At 44.4% G+C, this 23,739-nt stretch overlaps 1 protein-coding gene across 1 annotated transcript in view; it reads left to right on the top strand.

Moving 5' to 3' along the window:
* Positions 1-1,008: 1,008 nt before the first annotated feature.
* ACR (acrosin) overlaps positions 1,009-23,739 on the top strand; it is a 31,059-nt gene continuing 8,328 nt past the window's right edge. Inside the window, exons 1-4 of the mRNA XM_063445722.1 lie at positions 1,009-1,255; positions 4,608-4,806; positions 5,908-6,173; positions 14,879-15,024. Coding sequence (XP_063301792.1) covers positions 1,192-1,255; positions 4,608-4,806; positions 5,908-6,173; positions 14,879-15,024 — 675 coding nt within the window. The 5' untranslated portion in view covers positions 1,009-1,191. The remainder of the gene's footprint in view (positions 1,256-4,607; positions 4,807-5,907; positions 6,174-14,878; positions 15,025-23,739) is intronic.

Below are 23,739 nucleotides of genomic sequence, written 5' to 3'. Positions count from 1 at the left end.
ATCTGTGATAATATCAAAAGCTATACAAGGCTATATACAATGCTCTATTAGGTGATCAAAACGTGCTGTGTACAAACGTGTAGAAAAGTGTATGAAAAAATAATACCATCCTGATGAAAGCCCAAATATGGGGCTGAAACGTTGATTTGATTTATTTTGAACATTAAAAGTTAAATTTTAGTGATATTTACATGTCCCTGAGTGCGGTCATTCTCTGTTTTTCTATTATATCTATATAATATGTATATATATTTTATATATATAATATACTAAGTCTATTTTTGTATTAATATATAAATATATATAAATATATTGTTATTTCTAAACTCAGGACAAAATTTAGAAACTATTTAGCATGGGTGTATTTTGGCGGTTGTAGATGCGCAACAGATTTTTGAGGTCAAAGTTAGAAAAAGTGTGTTTTTTAAAAAATATTTCATCATATTTTATAATTTTGTTTATAGTAAATTATATGATATAATGGAATTAATGGTATCTTTAGAAACTGTATATAAAATGTGTGGGTACAGTAAATGAGTAAGAGGAAAATTACAGCTTAAACACAAACACTGCAGAAATGTAAAAACAGCCCTGGTCCTTAACAGTAAGAACATTTAAAAATGGTCTGGTCACTAAGGGGTTAAAAAGATGCTAGTACTTTGCATGCTCTGCTTGCACACCGCATGCACAAGAATCAATCAGAATGTTAACATATCAGTAAAAGGGTGCACCAATCAGAACCCTTTCATTCCTTCCTTCTGGATTTTTTCATAACAACATTGTATGCATGGTCGGACTACTTTTAATGAGGATACAACATAGGATGTCTTTATTATTGCAATAAAATATTAGCTTTAGGACAGACTGAGGCTCACATGACAAGCAAACTTTCCTAAATAAGTTTATTTTCCTTTGCTGTCTGTAGTTTGGCTGACACCCTTTATTATGTTGCTATAGATAATAGCCAGGAATAGGAAATTACAGTAAGTATTAAACCATTTTGTTGCTGTTTCTGTCTGTTCTGTAATCATGTCTGGTTTTACTGTCTGTGTTAGCTGCAGTTTGACTCTGCATTCTTTTGCTCGGTGACTATGGGATTCTCTGTGTGTCTTAATGATGTCACAATGTTATTAGAGCCACGATTCTTAGTCTGTGCAGTCAACTGCATCTAGATGTAGGTACACCGAAAGCATGAGGTTGGACCTGTTTTTTATCATTATAAATGCTTTCTTCTTCATATCTGGAAGTCATGGAAGTAAGTGTATTTGGAAAACAGAGTGCTTTAATTTTTGCTTTATTATGACACAATATCACAATTTTTTGGTTCTTTTCAGGTTTTCTGACCTAACGTTTTGTAAGCTAGGCTTGTACACAGTAATTCAACACTGGTAAAAGCATTTCCAAAGTTCAATAAATTGTCTGTCTGTCTGTCTGTCTATCTATTTTTAGTTGAGTGTTCTGTCGCCAACATTCTCAGCATATTGCCAACAGATGACCAGTATGCAAAGATTTAACATTAGCCAGTGTGATGAAATGCCTTTTGTCACTGGGTTTATTGGTGACAAGCTGCCCTTTACCCCTGGCTGTTGGAGGAGCCTGATTGCCAGCCTCTTACCTGTTGACTATGGTCCCTGGGAGATTTGGCCCTTCAGGTGCAACATTTGGGCATATTTAAAAACCATCCGTGGACATATTATGACTTTTAGGAACAATGTCCCTTTAAGACTGTGTAGCAGATTGCATTCAGGCTGTCTTCAATATTATGTATGCTATTATGTGTTCGGTAAATTGTAAATATGTAGATTCTATGTGATAAATGTAACAGTATGTATTTTTATGTCTTTTATTGTTCTTTGTCTGCCATGTGGCTAATGGAGTTTTGCCTCTGTCCTTGGAGATAATTGGATTACTTCCCATTTATCTCCAGGATAGAGACTATGTGGAACTTGTTTTGGGCAGAAAAGCCATGCTTCATTTGGTCACAAAGGACTTTCCCTTAACTTTTGAACCACTGGTCTGATTCGTGCCATTTTTTAATATGTTGTTCCGCTGAATGGATTGATTGTGAATATGTATTTTTATGGAGATTGGATGTATGGTTTTAGAGTTATGAAAGTTGGGTAAAAAGTATGTTTTAACTGCATGTGTAATTGGGTTACCTCCCAGGATAAGGGGAGGGAATCTGTGGGTTGTAACTGGGCTGTTATTGGTTGTTTTATACCTCCCTGTGGGCGGTCCTGTATTGGCAAAGATTGTAATAAAAACCAGACTGGCTGTGCCAGCACCTCAGATCATCTTGTACCTTCATGAAGTTTCGGCTCATGTTTGGGGGATTGGAGAACTACACTCTGGGGATTGCTATAATCACTATACTCCCCAGGGTATAATCGCTGAGCTCTGCTAAGAGCTTGTTCCTGTTCCTGCTCTCTGGAATTCGGAGAGTTCCACCTACTGGAAGCTGGACCCTGGTCTTGGGTCCAGAGTGGGTGGAGTCAGCGAGACCCCAACCAAGCTGCGGCGGTTCGTGGGGTCTGCAGTGGTTATGGTGTCAGGCAGAGTGCTTGGAGACCTCGGAAAGCACTAGGAGCATCCGTCAGCGGAGGGTACCCGGTCGGGGTGCCAGCGGTTCCGTTACAGCCAGCATAGAACTATTGTTCTGGCTGTTTAATGGTACTGACAAAGGTGGAGTTATACCTCCAGCAGCAAATGGCTTTACCTTTGAATGTGCATTAGTCCTGGAGATTTGTTTGGTTCAAACTGCATTTCATTCGGATTTGACTGAATGGGTGTTGATTTGAATGGAATGGCAAAGCCTTTGCCATACGATCCATGGTTTTGAAGGGCCTGTGTAAGACCCGCTTAGGGGGATCTGCCTTGGCGTTGGCAGGCGGGCATACCCTCCAATGGCCAAAAAAAAATTCCTTTGGTTTTTACTATATATATATTGGGGCTGATGTGTACTGTGGTCGTTGCTTCCGCCCAGCAGTGATGGGATTGAGCGCAGGACTTATCTTTTTGTATTTGTATTCACTTTTTGTATCACACAGCTTTGTTACAAAGCTGCCGCCCATCTCATGTGTTACAAACTGCCTTTTGTAACTGGTTCTTTATGGCACAAATTGCCCTGTTCACCTGGCTTATGGAGAAGTCTGTTTGCTAGCCTTATGACTATGGCCCCTGGGAAGTATTGCCATTTAAAAACACTATTTGAACTTATTTGTGTTTAAAAGACTGTTCTGGCTCTTTAAATGAAACTGGCTGCTTTGTCCCTCCTCAACATCTCATCAGCCCATGCTAAACTTTAACCCCATGGCGATTTTATTCTGTTCGTGGGATCTGAGCACTGTTCGTATATATTGAGCGCTCAGATCCAAGTTATCTGGGGATAGGTTGAATGTGGGGGTCCTGTTCAGTGTAATGGGAATTATGTATTTTTGTGTATTTCTATGGATATATTTTCTGTACCTGGAGATAATCGGCTTACCACACCCAATTAAGCCAATTATCTCCAGGATAGAGGAGAAGATAGACCGGCTGCACAGCCTAACTCTGTGGAACTGGTTTGGGGCAGGAAAGCCATGCTTGCAGTCGGTCAAAAAGGACTTCCATCTAACTTTTGAACCACTGCACTAATTTTTATGATTTTGACATATGTTTGTATACTGTGTATGCTGGTTCAGAATATGTATGTGAATGTGATGTATACTTTTAAAGTTATGAATATTGTGTAAAACTGTGTGTTTTCCTGCCTGTGATAATTACATTAGCCTATTGTGTACAGTAATTCTATCACAGGCAGAGGGGAGGATTTTGCTGGAATGAATGGGAGTGTTTGACTGTATTGTAATGTTTTGATTGGTTGTTCCACAAGACCACGTGGGTAGTAACCTTGTGGGAAAAGTTGCATATAAGTGCCAATAAACCCTCAGACTGCTGAGTTCCTGTTTTACCCTCAACATAGAGCCTCGTCTCATGTGTGGGGGAAACGGCTGCATTTACACTGGGTATTGCTATACACTGTGAACTCCCTTGGCTATAATCACTATGCTCTTTTAAGAGCTTGTTCCAGCTTCACTCTCTGCAGGAAGAGAGGTTCGGTCTGCAGTGCTGACAGTGCTGCAGTGCTGTCAAGTGGAGTGCTTGGAGTCCTCAGGAAGCACTAGGAGCATCCATCAATGGAGGTACTTGGTTGGAGTACGTGGAGCTCCGTTACACCATGTGTTTCCTATTAAGGGTTAATAAGTATAGAGGGGTGTATATAAAAAATACCCCTCTCTGTCTCAGTGGAGATATATTTGCCAGAAGCTCAAGGAAGCAAGGTGAAGGGTCAGTGTAGCACCCGCTTACAGGGGTCTGCCTTGAAGTTGGCAGGCGGGCATTCCCTTCAGTGGCCATTGGAGTAAGTAAATGACCGCCATTTGTTTAAATATACATAGGGATTAAGGAGAGAGCGCAGGTAACATTTTTCTTCTTTAGTTTTTACTATATATATTGGGGCTGATGTGTACTGTGGTCGTTGCTGCCACCAAGGAGTGATGGGAGTGAGCGCAGGACTTATCTTTTTGTATCTGAAAGAATTAATGCCAACTCCTTTCATTGTTTTGTAGCCTGTGGAAAACGACCTCTGGCTACGGACTATGGTGGCTCTCGGGTAGTTGGGGGTAAGGACGCACAACCTGGCAACTGGCCATGGACGGTCAGTATCCAGGAACCTGATGAAGATGGTTACAAGCACTTATGTGGAGGCGTTCTTCTGAATGACATATGGGTTATGACAGCTGCTCATTGCTTCAAGGATCGGGGCAGGTAATTTCAACATTTGGAGTTTTGTGCTGAATAGTGTAAACATACACACAGATCATTTTAGAAGGATATTGCAAAGTAGAATTATCTGTATGAATTTCAGATAATACCCGAGTTACACTTTGAGATTGTTAACTCTCTACATTCTGTATGGCTAATGCATCCTATGTGTCCAAAGACTTTCTACTCGGTATGAATAGTTAAAAGACAGATTTTGATGGAGAAATTTGAAATACACTAGTCTGATATGATAACTAAATTAGTTGGACAAGGAGGTTTATGTTTCCCTTACAATACACATATCTTGCATGCCTCCTCAAGTGAGTAACTCCCTAGCCTCCCTCTTTACGAGGATCAGTCCCTTTCTTGGTTTCAAATCCCCCAGTCCTTCTTTTTTATTCTAATGTTCCTATTATATAGGAGTGTAAAATGTTGGTGTGTATGGATGTGTAAGAGATTTACATCAGTAAATCAGTAATACTCGGTTATGTGATTAAACTACTATAAATGTATTTAGAAATTAATCAGTGGAAATGCATTTTTTGGGGTTTTGTTTTAAATTACATTTATACATTAGTATGTCATGTGGGTCACCTCAAATGCCCCTGAACAGCCCCTCCTATTATTCAAAGCTCCAGCTGCACTCCATTATTCAAAGCTCCAGCTGCACTCCATTATTCAAAGCTCCAGCTGAACTCCATTATTCAAAGCTCCAGCTGAACTCCCTAAAATTAAGGTATACCTCATTATCCATTTTCCCTATTTTGTTTTACATGCAAAGCTCTTAACAAGATAATATTTTATAATAATTCTAAGATGTATTCGGAAAGACTCTCAAACATTCAACACAAATGTAATTTTCCAAACGCAAATTTATTTTTTGGTACGTTATATATCTATATATATATAATATATATTTATATATATATTTTTTAATAATTTCACATTCTTTATATGTAGAATAAAGAAATATAAAATGTGATGCATTTTGCATACATAACGGTACAACATGCGTTGCTTATGCTTCTTTTATGTCTTTGTTTATTCCTAATTTGTTGTTCATTTGCACCATATGTCTAATACTGCATACTTTGGTTTATTCAGTGACTTCTTCTCTTGGAGACTTGTGCTTGGTGCAACACAGCTTTCCAAGTTAGGACCCGAAGTTGAGATCCGTGGAATAAAAGAAAAGAATGTGCATGAACAATATTACAAAGAAACTCAGAAAAACGATATTGCGCTGTTAATGCTCAACGAGAGCGTTGTGTTTGATGATTACATTCAGCCGGCATGTCTTCCTGCAAAAACTGCTAACCTTTACCAAATGACCGAATGCTATATTGCAGGTTGGGGTGTCACCGAAGAAGAATGTAAGCCTCAATTCTTTCTTGTTTTAGTTATTTATTTTGCACATACATATCTGTGATGAATTTGAATGTCCCTAGATCACTGGGACAGCCTGATTCAATTATATTTGATCTGGTCTACTTCCAATGACATAGTAATCCAGATGTTTCATTATCTAACGCACCTTAACCATTCATTTTATGCTTTGTAATTAATGTTATTTTTTTCCAATAACTATATTGTGAGAGAGGACCTGAGAAAGCAGAAATAGCATTATTATTATTATCATGCTTTATTTGTACATTAGTACAATTGGTACAAGTAAAAAGACAAATTTACAATTCATCTGAGACAATACAAAATTTGACAAATATAGGAGGAGTTGAAAATGTAATTCTGCTGTGAATGGGAATCCAGTGAAGGGACTCAAAGAGAGGTGCAGGAGATTCGGAATGGTGGGCAAAGTGGATTAGCCTGGCAGAGGCATTGAGGATGGTCTGAAGGGGGAGAGGTGGGAGAGAGGAAGGCCAGTTAGTTAACTTGGACGCCACCAAAATATTTGTTTCAACCGAATACTTTCAGATGAAAAAATATTTAATTGGCCTGAAAGTAATGTCAGCCATTAATTAATTTTTGTATGCAATTGTTCTATTATTTTTGTTCCGGGAACTCAATTTAGACAAATGGTGTGACCAGGGCCGGCCTTAGGCAAATAGGCGCCCTGTGCGAAAAGTCTTCATGGCGCCCCCCCACCAGCCACCAAGTTGCCTGAATACAGTAACACACACAGGCACCAGGGACGTGTATATCGTGAGGCAAACAAGGCATCTGCCTTAGGTGGCACTTTGCAGGGGGTGGCAAAAAAAGCCGCCCCCAAACCCCCAGGCAGATCCCTTGCTTGCCTCACGTCCTGGGGGGCTCAAGAGCTGGCCGGCTGGCCATGTTTGAGCCCACCCCCCCGAGGCTGGCAGCGGGCAGCGAAGGAGCATACTCACCTGAGCTCTTCCTGCTCAGCTCCCTCTGCGCCGCTTAATGAAGCCGGGAGCCGGAATATTACGTCAGTCCGGCTCCCGGCATCACTAAGAGCCGCCTACTCAGTCTGTGCGCCCCCTGCCTGCCCGCCCAGCAGCCACACTGGACTGCAGGTAAGAAATCCACTCCAGCTCTCCCATGGAGGCTGTGCATCTGTCAGTGTGTGTCCAAGTAATAGTGTGTGTGTGTGTGTGTGTATGTCATTGTTTGTCAGTGTATATGAGAGTGTTCGTCTGTCAGTGAGTGTTCGTCTGTCAGTGAGTGTGCGTCTGTCAGTGAGTGAGCATCTGTCAGTCAAAGTGCGGCCTTGACAGGAAGGGATGGGGGAAATTTAAACTTGGTTACAGGCATGTACACACACACACACACTCAGTTAAAGGCAGTCACACATACAGGCACAGGCACACACAATGGCACAGTTACAGCGACACACACAATTAGAGTCACACACAGACAGTCACACACACAGACAGACAGTTATACACACACACAGGCAGTCACACACACACACAGGCAGTCACACACGCAGGCAGTCACACACGCAGGCAGTCACACACGGACAGACAGTTAGACAGGCAGTCACACACACAGGCAGTCACACACAGTCACACACACAGGCAGTCACACACACACAGGCAGTCACACACAGTCACACACACAGGCAGTCACACACAGTCACACACACAGACAGGCAGTCACACACACACACACACACAGACAGACAGTCACACACAGGCAGTCAGGCAGACAGACAGTCACACACACACAGTCACACAGCCACATGGGACATGTGGGGGGGGCTATAGGGACACATGGGGGCTATAATGGGACACATGGGGGCTGGGGAGGGGGCTATAGGGACACATGGGGCTTTAAGGACATATGAAGGGCTGGGAGGGGGTACAGGGACACATGGAGGGCTGGGGGGGCTATAGGGACACATGAAGGGCTGGAGGGGGGTATAGGAGCATATGAAGGGCTGGGAGGGGGGAATAGTGGGACACATAGAGGGCTGGAAAAGAGGGCTAACAGGCAATCAGTCACACTTACCTCTATCCAGTGGATGCAGCTGGCTGATGGGGAAGCAGGGACTCCTTCCCTCTTCCTGTGCAGCAGGGGCTTCGGGCGGTAGCCCCGCCTCTGCCTCGCGATAAGCTCCGCCCCCGCAGCTCGGTAAGCCCCGCCCCCCCCCTTTTTTTTTTTTTTAAATAGACCCTGACACCGGCCATGTGCGGGCTGTGTCGGCTGTCAGGGCGCCCCCTGCTCAATGCTCGCACACCCCTAAGGCCGGCCCTGGGTGTGACGGTCTGCCAAAGTATCACTGTCACGGATACCCCTTTTCCAAGAGAAACAGCAAATAATTTCCACAGGCAAAATATCACTGGCATAGAATAACCCCCCACACATGAGCCAAGGCTTAATGCTGGGTGAAGACTGATTTTAATGGAAGTACAGGCATCAAATTTATACAGTCCATAAACTCCTCCTCTGTGACTGAGAGATAATTGAGTCAGTAAATATACTAAACTTAATTATCTCCTAGTACAGAAAAATGCACAATTTTGCAACACCTCAAAAGTATCCCCAAAATACAGGGAAATCCCACAAGTCCAAAACATCACCCAGAGCCGTTTGGTAGTTTTGAATCGCCATCGCAAGGAAGTTCTGACCGGTCTGCTATGAGGAGTAAGCCCAAAATAGTTCCATGGAAATGGTGGCAAGAGCTGGTCTACGTTCGTGTTTTTTTTTTTACGAAAACCACGTAAAATAGAGGAAAACTGGTTTGTGTAGAGTGCTCCCCATGTTCATCAGTCTGTAACTCCCGAACGCCGTTCGTATAGGTGAACTTGAACTGGAATGAGCCGTAGGCCCATGGTGACCTGTGTTTGTGGGAGTGCCTGGCCAAAATTTGTTCCAGGCACTCGACGACCAAGTACCACTGCCAGCGTTCGGGACACAAGATGGCCGCCATCCATTGTTTCAGCCACATGCGTTCATATGTACGAAATGGCGGCCACCCAGTGGAGCATTCTATTAATGATTCCTTTTGCAGTTTTCGTACAGATACATAACGTTCCATGTTCTAATTAGTTTCCGGGTGGTCTCGGTTTGGGAACTGAACAAAATAAACAAAAGGATTTAAAAGTGATGGGGATATTCCTTCACAAAAGGAATTTCACTTGCCGAATTGAACAGTCAATCACTGTCACAACGAAAAATCTCTCTATTCTTCTTGTATAATATATATCTATCTATCTATTTGTGTTCAGTGCATAAAAAGCCGTAATGACAGTATATAACTTATATAACTTATACCATATAACAAAATAGAAAATATGAACAGTCGGTTGTGCTGTGCAAAACCGATTATGGAGTAGGCCTGTAATAAAAGAGGGCCCATCCTGAGTATTATTGTTAGTAAAGGGAGCAGTGGGAGGGGTAAATCGTCAGACCAACAACGGTAATGTGGAGGGGTCTGGTGATCTTTAAGTAGGGAAATCATGCCTCTCCCACAACTACAGGCTCAGCCTTCCATTTGTGTTCAGGGCATAGAAAGCCGTAATGACAGTATATAACTTATATAACTTATATCATATAACAAAATAGAACATTTGAACAGTCGGTTGTGGTGTGCCGAAACCGACGATGCGGTAGGCCTGTAATAAAAGAGGGCATAAAGAGTATATCATACAAAATTTATTTCAGCTTACATTTTGCCAATCATATAGCATATATCACATGTTCATGTTACAAAAAGTTTCACGTATTTCCTGTATTGGTTGGGGTATATATCTGGTATATGCTGATGAATTCCACCATCCCAATGTCTTGATTATATATACCGGTATGTTTCTGCTGGAAGCAGTGGTGGCTGCTCCAATGCGGAAGGAGTGTCCTGAGTAGTGGGATGGATTAAGGCCTGACCTTGCCAATAATACCTAATATAGAGCATGCATTTACTAGTGGTGAGAGCATTGCCATGTAAGGTAAACAAAGGTTGGTCAGGGGAACCGGGAACAATGGTTAGGAATTTATCTAGTACCTGTACCGGGGGCACCATTTGTTACCGGTAGGGTAATAGGGGATCTTTACCAGTTGATTTTTTTGGTGTGGTTTTAGTGTGGTTGAGGGATAGCATCTAGTGATCTTGTATTTTTTCTATCTCTCTTAATGGTGTCTTGGGATGTGATGTTTGTATTGGTAAACTCCCCGGGATTGAGGGACCCATAGGAAGCTAAGTAGATAGCGGTTTTAATGACAGGATTAGTGCGTGATTCATAAGAGGTTGTATCCACGCGGTCCTAAAATGATTGGAAGAGTTGACTATGAATAGGTGATCTAGAAGATGGTGGTGGGGGGTGGGGGGGGGGGGGTTGAATTCTTAATGCCTTTCAGTATGGTTTTGATTTGATAAGATAATAGGAAACTGTGGTTGTTTGGCAAATGTGTGAGTATATGGTGCTGTATTCCTGTCAGATAGAATTTGATGGTGTTGTAAGATAATTTTAATTTAAGCTGGCAAAAAGAAGTGAAAGCTACAATAGTTTCCAATGAATATTTATTTACAACCTGAAAGTCAAACAAGAATCTGTTATAAACACTGAATGCCCTGTCGTATGATTTTCTTGTATTGTCAGACAAAACCAATTGCGAAAGGAGTCTGCCATGAGTTAACAGATCTACGAATCCAATGTCATGTCCTGCCATGACGGAGCCAGGGGATCTTCCCCTTGCACCTTCATCTTTGGTAGCCTGGGACAATCTCTCTCAGTTTACCATAGCACCACTGCTTGCTGCGCTGTCCTCCCCAAAAGAGACAAAAAGAGAAAGATAGGAGCCCAACCTCCTTGGCTGTTGTCCTTTTAAAGACTGATTCTTGCAGGTTAACTACATGTCCCAGAATCCATTTTCTCTCCCAAAAGTGGTTTATCCCTCTTTTCCCAGAGAGTTCCATCTTTACACAAGTCCTTTTCTTTGATCTCTTTCCCCTAGCTATACTATAACCTTGTGTAAGAAGTGACCAGTTAGGGTTGGTTTTTGGGTAGGTTAGGAGCAGGCCTGGCTACTTTTTTCACGAAAAGTGAGACGAGTTAAAAAAAAAAAAGAACCATGCCACTTAACACCATGTAGATGCTACAAAGAAGGATGGATTGGGAGGAGCTTGAAGGCGTTAATAATGTCAGTCTTACTGAGCCATGCCCCCTTCTCTGCAGTCAGAATTGCATCAATGGCATTATCAATGGTGGCATACTGAAGGAAGAATTCCTCTAAAGGAAATTGATACATATTAATAGAAGATAAAGTTTTGTGAGAGTTATACATTTGTTATTGTAGCATTGGGAACTGATACTAAGACTGAGACTTGAACTGGTACTGAGACTGGGCGTTTCCTTTTACCCGGACCTGTCGTGGGTTCTGGGACGGTATCCCTGGTCATTGTTATGGTTGCTGTGTAGAGTACTGTTGTCCGCTCCCGCCCTTATGTATTGTGGGTATGTCTTAGCTAAGCCAGAGGTGGCCCTTCATGGTGGTAGTTATGGACTAGTGTGCGTATGAGTAGCGGACGGCTGAGTTTGGGCTTCCTAAGTGGTCTGTGTAGTAAGTCTTGCTTCGTGGTCTGGCCACCTCAGGTGGTTGTGTGAGAAAGACGTGCCATACTGCCTACGTTCGGTGCAGTTGGCCCATCCGGGAGAACATCCCTGTAGGGGAGTGTTTGAACTACGGGTAATCAGGCTGAGTTTTCAGCCATGAATTTCACCCATGGTTTCCATGTTTCCCTGAAGAGAGTATATCTGTGGGAGATGGATCTCTTCCATAGTTTTGATTGAGTCTACTTTGGGCAGATTGGCCGCAGTAAGGAGATGTGTCAGGAGAGTTCTTTGTGTCTTGGGGATTAAGGTGCATATGATCAGGAACAATAGAGTGTGAGGGGTATGAGGCAGTTGTGTACCTGTTACAGTGTTGATCATCGTCACAATGTTGGTCCAGTATCGTTGCGTGAGTGGGCAGTGCCACCAGATGTGTGCGAGAGATGCTTTCGGTTGGGAGCATTTCCAGCAGACATCTGTGCCAACCAATCTTTGGAGCAATACCTAAGCTGCTTTATTTCTGATATACAGGGCAACTAGGTGGTCCTGCTTCCCTGGGCTGAATTAGCTTGTAAACAACTCTGTCCATAAAGCTTCTGGTTACAGCCCGTTCTAAATAACATATGGCTACCATGCTGCTGTCCTCCTGTCCTTCTTTGTTATTATAGAAATTATGGGTTTGTATTTGCATTTAACCACATTACAGAACGTCTGGGGGCAGGTCTATGCCATTCTGCAGAAAACTGCCATGCCCCAGAAAATAGCATGCTGATCTGCATTGGTGATACTGGCTGGTTGGCTGGTGATCAATCCCACCTCAGCCACCAATTTCTGCATAGCTCGGAAACTCTGCTTGAGTAAATCTCCTAGGTTCCTTCTGTTCTACCATGAGATAGCTAGAGTGATTATAACTACTTCACCCACATATCAGAGAGTTGATGAAACATGAACAAGGGATGTTATATTGGCACAACAAATGCACACATATATTGTTTACAATGTGTATTTAACCTCCTGGGGGGTGATCAACATAAAAAAGGACAGTTTCCTCCCTAGCACCACCAAGTAGTAGAGAGAACACAGCTCCAATACCCACTTTCCCAATATGGCACAAACAGTGCATCCCCAGGTAACTCACCCTGCAGTTACCCTCTGTCCAAAATGTGCCCTTATTTCCATTATGGTGTCCAATTGTCACCCGTTTAAAGGTTTGACCGATTTGGAACCTGTTAAGTGGAGTTGGGTCATAGGGGAAGACAACACAGTAGTTTAGTTTTTGACAAAACAGGCTTTTGTCATAAATAGTTGTTCTTGTAATTTGTGTATGTAGTACTGAACTTGCATGGTTATCATTTTGACCTGATTTCGGGAAAAACATGAAAGTTCCATTTTGTTTGATGTTTGATGCCTGTCTTGGCTAGACTGGCTAGTATAGAGACTGGAAAAATCTTGTGTAACAAGAAGAGATGAGGGTTATACGCCAATGAGAATACATTTGAGATATGGCCTGAACCTGGCAAATAATTTTGCCCCGGCATTTAAAAGAAGAGCAGCCCAATATGTATGAGCAAGACAGAGAGAGGGCATGTTAGTCTAAAAGTCCCTTCAGGGCATCCCATGCACAAAGGTCTGCTGAAAAGCTCTCACATGGGGAAAATAACCTTAGGGTGTTTTACGCAGCACAAGTGAATTTAATGACATGCTTGAGCTGTGTTTACTGGTGAAATGTCTCTGGTGTACCAATAAATGGGATATGTATTGACACGAGTGAGACAAGGCTGGTAAAGGGTGATGTGTATGTGTGGCTACCCATGCTCTTGTATGTGTTTGGTGCCTCCTGGTAAGATTGTATGTGTTAAGGAGTCTGTTTGTGGTTTACTATGTGTGACTAGGAGCTGTCGTGTGTATGTGTGTCCACGTGCTGTAAAGTGCTTGTGCACGTCTTGTGTGTGTCTTGAATATGCAGTGTGTGTATAGGGGCTGTAGTTTGTGTGTGCGTGTGTGCATCTAGGGGTTATAGTGATTGTGTGTATTGGATCTGTAGTGTATTTGTGTATGCATCTAGAGATTATAGTGAATGTGTGTGTATAGGGGCTGTAGTGTGTTTGTGTATGCATCTAGGGTTTATAGCAAACAGGGCCGCCATCAGGGGGTGACAACCATGACTGCTCTGGCAGTCCCGGGCCCCACTTTCTTTCTCTGCACACATAGATAGGCTCAGACCTTGTGCTTTGTCAGGGGCCCCAAAATGTCTGATGGCGGCCCTGATAGTGAACATGTTTGTATAGGAGCTGTAGTGGCTGTAGTGTGCATGAATGTGTAAAAGGGCAGTAGTGTGAATTGATGTGCATAGGGTTTGGACAGGGTCTGTAGTGTGGGTGTGTATGAATAGTGATTATAGTGTGTGAAGGATAGGAGTTCTAGAGTACTTAAATAACTTTTTAAAAATCAAATATTTATCCACAACTCCCTTTTATTACCAATGGCCCAGGGTGGGGGACATCCTGGTGGTCCAGTGTGCAGATTTCACTCTCTGCCTGGTGTACAACATTTCTCCCTTGAGCTCTGGCACTTCTAAATTCGAGTTTTACCATAGTAACCTGCTGCAACACTTTCACTAACCAGAGGTCATGTGAGCAAAGTACTTGGTCTGCACTAGGCTCTCAAATGCTTCATATTCCCTGATGTTCAAGGGACTGATCTCCTTCTTTGGGCTGGCGTTCATTGAACATTGTCTCTGTTTGGGCCAGTCCGGGCCCTATACACAAAGTAATTTGAACACATAGGCCTTGATTTAATATTTAAGATAAGCTTTTTAAATGATTTTATATTTTTGGATACACTTTCAAAATATATTTTTTTCCATATCTGAAAATGTCAAAAATGTTTTAATATATAACACAATTAACAATATATAAAAAAAATCTAAATATTTTCTAAATTCAAAAAGTTTACCCAAAAATATGACACTTTTTTTTTTTTTTTTTACCTCTACTAAATATTTGCAGTTTTGGTGAGGTTTATTTTGCAAATGATGTATTTACAATCTAACTTCTGTCTACATTATAAAACCGCATGTTTTGTTTTTTTTTTACATTTTGCTTCAGCCAGTGAATCAAATGATATTCTCCAAGAAGCACAGGTACAAATCATCTCTAACAAGCTTTGCAACAGCCCCGACTGGTATAATGGGAATATAGGTGTCTACAATATATGTGCAGGCTACGATAAAGGGGGCATTGACAGCTGTCAGGTATGTTCTCTTATTCTAAATGTCCCCTTTACATAGACTAAACACTCTCTCTCTCTCTCTCTCTCTCTCTCTCTCTCTCTGTGTCTGTCTGTCTGTCTGTCTCTCTGTCTGTCTGTCTCTCTGTCTGTCTGTCTCTCTGTCTGTCTCTCTCTCTCTCTATCTATCTATCTCTTTCTATCTCTTTCTATCTCTCTATCTATCTCTCTATATTATCTGAAATGTGTTTACAGCATTTTATACATTTTCTTTTTTTATTTGGGGCAGGGATTTGTGCAGGGATTAACTATATATATCACTTTTATATAACTTTGCAACAACTCTTCATAGTGCTAATGGGAGATTTAAGCATGGTGGGCTAGCTTGTGCCTGGCTTCCCTTCTCAATGAGCCGCAATAAAACTCATTGATAAGCATAAGAAGCATAAGAAAGCCGCAAACATGGCCGTATGCGCATGCACGCAGGTGTCTTCAATCTGTGTTGGGAAAAGGTGTGTTAATAAAAAAATAAAAAAACATACAGAAAAAATGCATTTTTGGGAGTATATCTACTAAATTGAAAAAAATGATTTTCAATGGTGTCTTCCTTTAAGAACATTTTTGTATGGACTATATTTTTGTGTTATTTTCATGCTGGTTATATACTTTAACCCCTTAAGGACAGAGGCAATTGTCCAAGTTCTGAACCAAAACAAAACCTAGAACTAGATGTCTGTTTAACTATAATTTACCTCTTTCATATTATTTATCATTTGGTTCAGAAACTGGCTTTTATATCATCTCAAATATTTATAGATGCAACATAATTTAATTTGAATAAGAATCTAAAAAAAAAATTGGGATATTAAGAAATGTTATTTTTTAAGTTCTGCATGGCATTTTAAGTGTGAATGTGATAATACTGTTAGCTTTTATTGTAATAAAATACACATATTTGTGTGCCTTGATGTCCCACAAGTACAATGATGCACCCCATGCAGGGCCGGATTTTTGCCGCCCTAGGCAAAATAAAAGTGGATGTGTCACGTATTAGTGTAAAGTGTGTGTTTATGGAATGTAGTGTATAGGGATACCAGTTTGTGTAGGTAATGCAGTGTGTGTGTGTAGTGGATGCAGTGTGTTTTCTGTGTAAGGGATAGAAAGCAGTGTATGTTTGTGTGTGGGATGTATTGTGTGTTTATGGTTGTGTTTAAGGGATGCATTGTGTGAATCTGTGTTTGTATGTGTAAGGGATGCAAGGTGTGTTTCTGTGTATGTAAAGGATGCCGTGTGTGTATCTGTAAGGGGTGCATTGAGTGTGTGTGTAAGAGATGCATTGTGTTTCTGTGTTTGTGTAAGAGAAGCAGTGTGTGTTTGTGTGTGTGTCTGTAAGGGATGCATTGTGTGTTTCTGTATATGTGTGCCAGGGATGCATTGTATTTGTGTGTAATGGATGTTTTGGTATGTGTCTCTGTGTGTAAGGGAAGCATGGTGTGTTTCTGTTTGTGTAGGGATGCATTGTGTGTTTCTGTGTATGTAAAAGGAAGCATTGTGTCTGTAGTGTGAAATAGAGAGTTTGTGGGGTAGGATAGTGTGAAGAGAGAGTTTGTGGGGTAGGATAGGGGCTACCAGCCCCTTTGTGCTTCTCTTTCCCCCCTTCCTCAGCCTCTCTCCCCTCTTGCCCCTTACTGCTCTCCCCCCCTGTCCCTCAGAGCTCCCCCCTGCCCCACTGTCCCTTAGTGATCTCCCTTTTCCCTTAGTGGTCTCCCCTGTCACTTAGTGATCTCCCTGCCCCCTTTCCTGTAGTTCTCTCCCCTCCTGTCTCCTAGTGCTCTCTCCTACCCTTCCCCCATCCCTTGGTGCTCCCCCGATCCCTAAGTGCTCTCTCCTACCCCCCCCATCCATAGAGCTCTCCCCTGCCCCTTAGTGATCTCTCCTCTCCCCCACCCCATTAGTGGTCTCCCCCCCTCCACCCCTCAGTGGTCTCTACTCTCCTCCCTCGGCTCCCTTAGTGTACTCTTCTCTCCGCCTTTCCATTAGTGATCTCTCCTCTCCCCTCTTCCCCTTAGTGGTCTCTATTCTCATCTGCCACCCCCCCCCCCCGTGGTCTCTCCTCCCCCCCTTTCCATTAGTCATCTTTCCTCTCCCCCTTTCCATTAGTAGTCTCTCCCCTCTCCTCCTCCCCTAGTGGTCTCTCATCTCCTCCATCATTGTCTCTCCATCCCCTCACCCTAAGTGGTCTCTACTCAACCTCCCAACCTCCCATAGTGGTCTCTCCTTAACCCCTCTTTCTCACTTAGTGGTCTCTCCTCACCCCCCCCCCCATTCCTTAATGGTCTCTCCTCATCCCCCTCCTTAGGTGGTCTCTCCTCACCCCCCTTCCCTTAGTGGACTCTCCTCCAACCCCCCCCCTGTTCCCCCTCCCATGGTGGTCTTTCCCCATCCCCCCTACCTCTGTGGTCTCTCCGCCTGTTTTCCTCACCCCCTCCCTCCCATAGAGGTCCCTCCCCCACCCCTCCTCCCTCAGTGATCTCTCCCCTCATTCTCCTCACCCCCACTTTCCTACCTTGTGTAGCGTGGCCGAGCTCCTGACTGGTCTGCGGTACAGGAGTTTCTGTTTCCTGTACCCGGCCGGACTGACAGGAAGTTCTCACTAATTTCAGTTTTTACACATTGAAATTTGCCGGATTGGATTTCTGGTCCTATGTTGCCTTTAACCCCTTAAGGACACATGACATGTGTGACATGTCATGATTCCCTTTTATTCCAGAAGTTTGGTCCTTAAAGGGACACTATAGTCAACTGAACAACTACAGCTTAATGTAGTTGTTCAGGTATGATCTATAGCTCCCTGCAGGCAATCTGATGTAAACACTGTATTTTCAGAGAAAATACAGTGTTTACATTGATTGATAGGAATACCTCCAGTGGCCGTCACTCAGACGGCCACCAGAGGGACTTCCTATCATGCAGGGCCCTAAAAAGTCCCTGTACACGTCAGACGTATCAAAATACGTCTGACGTGTGCAGGAGAGAGAAGGCACTGTGTGCGCGCCTTCTCTCTCCAGCCTGTCAGCAGAGGAGGGGGGCGGGCAAAGACCGCGAGCTGAGCTGTCAGTCAGCGACGCCGCGCATGCGCACAAGGGAGCAATGACGCTTCCAAATGGAAGCGTCTGATTGCTCCCTGCTCGCGCCCGCCTATTTCGTCATTTTGACGAAATAGGGGGCGCGGCTTCACAAGGCTCCCGGCGCTGGAACCAGGTGAATAAAAGACTCTGCCTAGAGAGTCCCTTTAAGGGGTTAAGATCATATGGCAGCCCAGGAATGAAAATTACCCTCATCATGGCAGACCATTTGCTAAAGAAGACAACCCAGGGTATTCAAAATGGGGTATGTCCAGTCTTTTAGTAGCTATTTAGTCACAAGCCCTGGCGAAAATTTGTGTTTATATTTGCTTTTTTGCATTTTTTCACACACACAGTTTTACTGCTCTAAACCATTCATATTTATGTTCAGTGATCTCACAGGCACAACAATACTCCCAATGCCCAGGTTTTCTGGGGTTTCGGAAGTTACAGTGTCAAATATAGGGCTTGCAAAATAATTTCTCTGGAATTTTTACCTGTGTTGTTAGTAAAGTTTCCACCTTTATTGTAAAAAAAATACCATACTAATTTACATAATTATATAGATGTGTATATATATCACAGGATGTCATATAAGAGATACAATACATTTGCAGGGAAAAATATAGGCACACCCATATACACACTGATATACATAAACTCACAGACACACACATTGACAAAAACAAGCACATGATCACATTGTGTGCATGTCTGACGTTGCGTATCTGTGTATATACCTGAGATTTGGTGGTAGTGAATGTCCTTGTGTATCTGTAAGTGTATATCTGTGTGTACTAACATTGACTTTCCACAATTCCTTGGAATGGGATACTGATTGGTTAGATCAGTGTCCCCAATGGAGTGGGCATGGAAAGCATAAGCAAGAAAAAGCAGGTAAATATAGAAAATTTACCTGCAGAAAGAAACGACTGTCATTCAAACTAAAATATTTGAATGAGACCATTATGTCAAATGCATGCCTTTCTCTTGAATGGCAGGGGGAGCAGATAGTATGGCATGGGGAGCAGATTGTACAGCAGGGGGAGGAGCTAGAATGGCATGTGGAGCCAGCCATTCTATCTCCTCCCCATGCCGTACAATTGGCACGTCTATAAAGCAGCACAGGCAGCCACGTTAGGGCGCACCGGCCCGAGGGGCACTAGATTAGAGTGACCGGCAGGAGGTGGGCGCACAACGCTCCCTCCTTCCAGTCACTCAGTGTAGCGTGGATGAACGGAGCCAGGGCCGGACTGGGGATACGAAGCAGCCCTGTAAAAAAATATATGCCAGCCCCATAAGTCATTGTGCTATGTAGGGTGTGTGTATATATATATATATATATATATAATATATATATATACAGGGAGTGCAGAATTATTAGGCAAATGAGTATTTTGACCACATCATCCTCTTTATGCATGTTGTCTTACTCCAAGCTGTATAGGCTCGAAAGCCTACTACCAATTAAGCATTTTAGGTGATGTGCATCTCTGTAATGAGAAGGGGTGTGGTCTAATGACATCAACACCCTATATCAGGTGTGCATAATTATTAGGCAACTTCCTTTCCTTTGGCAAAATGGGTCAAAAGAAGGACTTGACAGGCTCAGAAAAGTCAAAAATAGTGAGATATCTTGCAGAGGGATGCAGCACTCTTAAAATTGCAAAGCTTCTGAAGCGTGATCATCGAACAATCAAGCGTTTCATTCAAAATAGTCAACAGGGTCGCAAGAAGCGTGTGGAGAAATCAAGGCGCAAAATAACTGCCCATGAACTGAGAAAAGTCAAGCGTGCAGATGCCACTTGCCACCAGTTTGGTCATATTTCAGAGCTGCAACATCACTGGAGTGCCCAAAAGCACAAGGTGTGCAATACTCAGAGACATGGCAAAGGTAAGAAAGGCTGAAAGACGACCACCACTGAACAAGACACACAAGCTGAAACGTCAAGACTGGGCCAAGAAATATCTCAAGACTGATTTTTCTAAGGTTTTATGGACTGATGAAATGAGAGTGAGTCTTGATGGGCCAGATGGATAGATTGGTAAAGGGCAGAGAGCTCCAGTCCGACTCAGACGCCAGCAAGGTGGAGGTGGAGTACTGGTTTGGGCTGGTATCATCAAAGATGAGCTTGTGGGGCCTTTTCGGGTTGAGGATGGAGTCAAGCTCAACTCCCAGTCCTACTGCCAGTTTCTGGAAGACACCTTCTTCAAGCAGTGGTACAGGAAGAAGTCTGCATCCTTCAAGAAAAACATGATTTTCATGCAGGACAATGCTCCATCACACGTGTCCAAGTACTCCACAGCGTGGCTGGCAAGAAAGGGTATAAAAGAAGAAAATCTAATGACATGGCCTCCTTGTTCACCTGATCTGAACCCCATTGAGAACCTGTGGTCCATCATAAAATGTGAGATTTACAAGGAGGGAAAACGGTACACCTCTCTGAACAGTGTCTGGGAGGCTGTGGTTGCTGCTGCACGCAATGTTGATGGTGAACAGATCAAAACACTGACAGAATCCATGGATGGTAGGCTTTTGAGTGTCCTTGCAAAGAAAGGTGGCTATTTGGTCACTGATTTGTTTTTGTTGTGCTTTTGAATGTCAGAAATGTATATTTGTGAATGTTGAGATGTTATATTGGTTTCACTGGTAAAAATAAATAATTGAAATGGGTATATATTTGTTTTTTGTTAAGTTGCCTAATAATTATGCACAGTAATAGTCACCTGCACACACAGATATCCCCCTAAAATAGCTATAACTAAAAACAAACTAAAAACTACTTCCAAAAATATTCAGCTTTGATATTAATGAGTTTTTTGGGTTCATTGAGAACATGGTTGTTGTTCAATAATAAAATGAATCCTCAAAAATACAACTTGCCTAATAATTCTGCACTCCCTGTATATATATATATATATATATATATATATATATATATATATATTTGTGTGAAGGGCTCATGATAGTACAGAGGAATAAAACATGAATAAGCGTAGGATGGTATTAAGATAGCAAGTCGGTTGTGGTGTGCCGGAACCGACGATGAGGTAGGCCCAGGGGCGGACTGACCGGTCGGGCACTTCGGACATGGTCCGAGGGCCTGGCCGGGAGGGGGGCCTGCCATCAGGGGGCCCGGCCGCCCCTTTAAATGCTGCAGCCGCCTGAGCGCTCTCTTAAGAGCGCTCAGGCACCTGCAGCTTCTCACCTCCCCTCCCCTGTAGCGTGGCCGAGCTGCATTCCGGTCCGCGTTGCCGGCCGGAGTGATAGGAAGGTGCACACTCAGTGTGCACCTTCCTATCACTCCGGCCGGGCACCGCGGACCGGAGTGCAGCTCCTCGGCCACGCTACAGGTGGGGGTGGGGGGGGGTGGGGGGGCAAAAAGAGAAGGGGAGGGGGCAAAAACAGAAGGAGAGGGGAGGGGGGCAAAAACAGAAGGAGAGGGGAGGGGGGCAAAAACAGAAGGAGAGGGGAGGGGGGCAAAAACAGAAGGAGAGGGGAGGGGGGCAAAAAGAGAAGGGGAGGGGGGGGCAAAAAGAGAAGGGGAGGGGGGGGCAAAAAGAGAAGGGGAGGGGGGGGCAAAAAGAGAAGGGGAGGGGGGGCAAAAAGAGAAGGGGAGGGGGGCAAAAAGAGAAGGGAAGGGGAGGGGGGCAAAAAGAGAAGGGGAGGGGAGGGGGGCAAAAAGAGAAGGGGAGGGGGGCAAAAAGAGAAAGGGAGGGGGGGCAAAAATAGAAAGGGAGGGGGGGCAAAAAGAAAGGGAGGGGAGGGGAGGGGGGGCAAAAAGAGAAAAGGATGGGGAGGGGGGGCAAAAAGAGAAAGGGAGGGGGGCAAAAAGAGAAAGGGAGGGGAGGGGGGGCAAAAAGAGAGAGGGAGGGGAGGGGGGGCAAAAAGAGAGAGGGAAGGGAGGGGGGGCAAAAAGAGAGAGAGAGGGGAGGGAGTAAAAAGAAAGAGGGGTAAAAAGAGGGGGGGGGTAAGAAGAGCGAGAGAGGGGGTAAGAAGAGGGGGGGTAAGAAGAGAGGGGGTAAAAAGAAAGGGAGGGGGGTAAAATGAGAGGGAGAGGGAGTAAGAAGGGGTAATAAGAGGGGGAGGGGGGAGTAAGAAGGGGGTAAGAAGAGGGGGAGGGGGGAGTAAGAAGGGGGTAAGAAGAGGGGGAGGGGGGTAAGAAGAGGGGGAGGGGGGAGTAAGAAGGGGGTAAGAAGAGGGGGAGGGGGGTAAGAAGAGGGGGAGGGGGGAGTAAGAAGAGGGGAGGGGGGTAAGAAGAGGGGGAGGGGGGAGTAAGAAGACGGGAGGGTGGTAAGAAGAGGGGGAGGGGGAGTAAGAAGAGGGGGAGGGGGTAAGAAGAGGGGGAGGGAGTAAGAAGAGGGGGAGGGGGGTAAGAAGAGGGGTAGGGGGGAGTAAGAGGAGGGCAATTGCCCCCTCCGCAGGCACCGTGCGGGCAGCCGGCAGGGGAGGGAGGAAGAGAGGACCCGGGAGCTAGCCTGCAGCTCCTCTGGGTCCTTCTTGCACGAGCACAGATCATTACCGCAGTTACCACGGCAACGTTACAGCTCTGGCAAAGTAAACTCTAGCCCTGGAGCTACGGGCTAGAGTTCACTCTCAACACTGTGACCACCAGGGATTCCTGGTGGTTGCAGTGGTGAGAGTGAACTCTAGCCCCATAAACACACTACCCCCACACACCATACACATTCACACACTGCCCCACATACACACACACTGCCCCCACACACACCATACACATTTACACACATACACTGCCCACCCATACACACACAGCCCCCCATACAAACATTGCCACACACACCCTACACATTCACACACTACACCCCCTCACACACACTGAACCTTTCACACACACACTGCACCCCTTACACATTGCACCACTGCTCATATACCCTACAACAGCCTCATATCCCAGCAGACCCCAGGTAAGTTGTCAAACTGTTCTTAAACGGTTTGACTACTTACTCTGGAAGGGGGGCCCGGCCCTCCTGGCACCATAACGACTACACAGAGCAGTAGTGGTTATTGTGCATGGATTATTTATTTAAATAATCTCCAAGTGCCCCAGTAGCCAGCAAGCCAGCCAGCCCACAGGCCGGCCAGCCAGCCAGCCCACAGGCTGGCCAGAAGCCAGCCAGCCAGCCCACAGGCCACCAGTTAGGCTTACAGCCAGCAAGCCCACAGCCTGCCAACCGCAGCCAGCAAACCACAGCCTGCCAGCCAGCAAGCCACAGCTAGCAAGCCAACAGCCTGCTAGCCGCAGCCAGCAAGCCCACAGCCTGCCGGCAGTAGCCAGCAAGCCCACAGCCTGCCAGCAAGCCCACAGCCTGCCAGCCGCAGCCAGTAAGCCCACAGCCTTCCAGCAAGCCCACAGACTGCCAGCCAACAACAGTAATTAAGGTAAGAGGAGCCAACTTGGCCTTGGTATCAGCAAGCTATGTTGTGTTGCTATATTGTGAATAGGAACCAGAGTGTTGGAGAGACCCCCTCCAGGCCCCATTAGACTCCATTGTAGTCTCTAATGGGACCTGGAGGAAATTCTTTCTAACACACTCTCTAAAGGACACTGAGATAGCCTCTGCTAGAATACTCCCCCCCTCCATGGCCCATT

The sequence above is a fragment of the Pelobates fuscus genome, chromosome 3 (genome assembly GCF_036172605.1).
Source record: "Pelobates fuscus isolate aPelFus1 chromosome 3, aPelFus1.pri, whole genome shotgun sequence".
Taxonomy (NCBI): Eukaryota; Metazoa; Chordata; class Amphibia; order Anura; family Pelobatidae; genus Pelobates; species Pelobates fuscus.
This window is presented reverse-complemented; position numbering and strand designations above follow the sequence as displayed.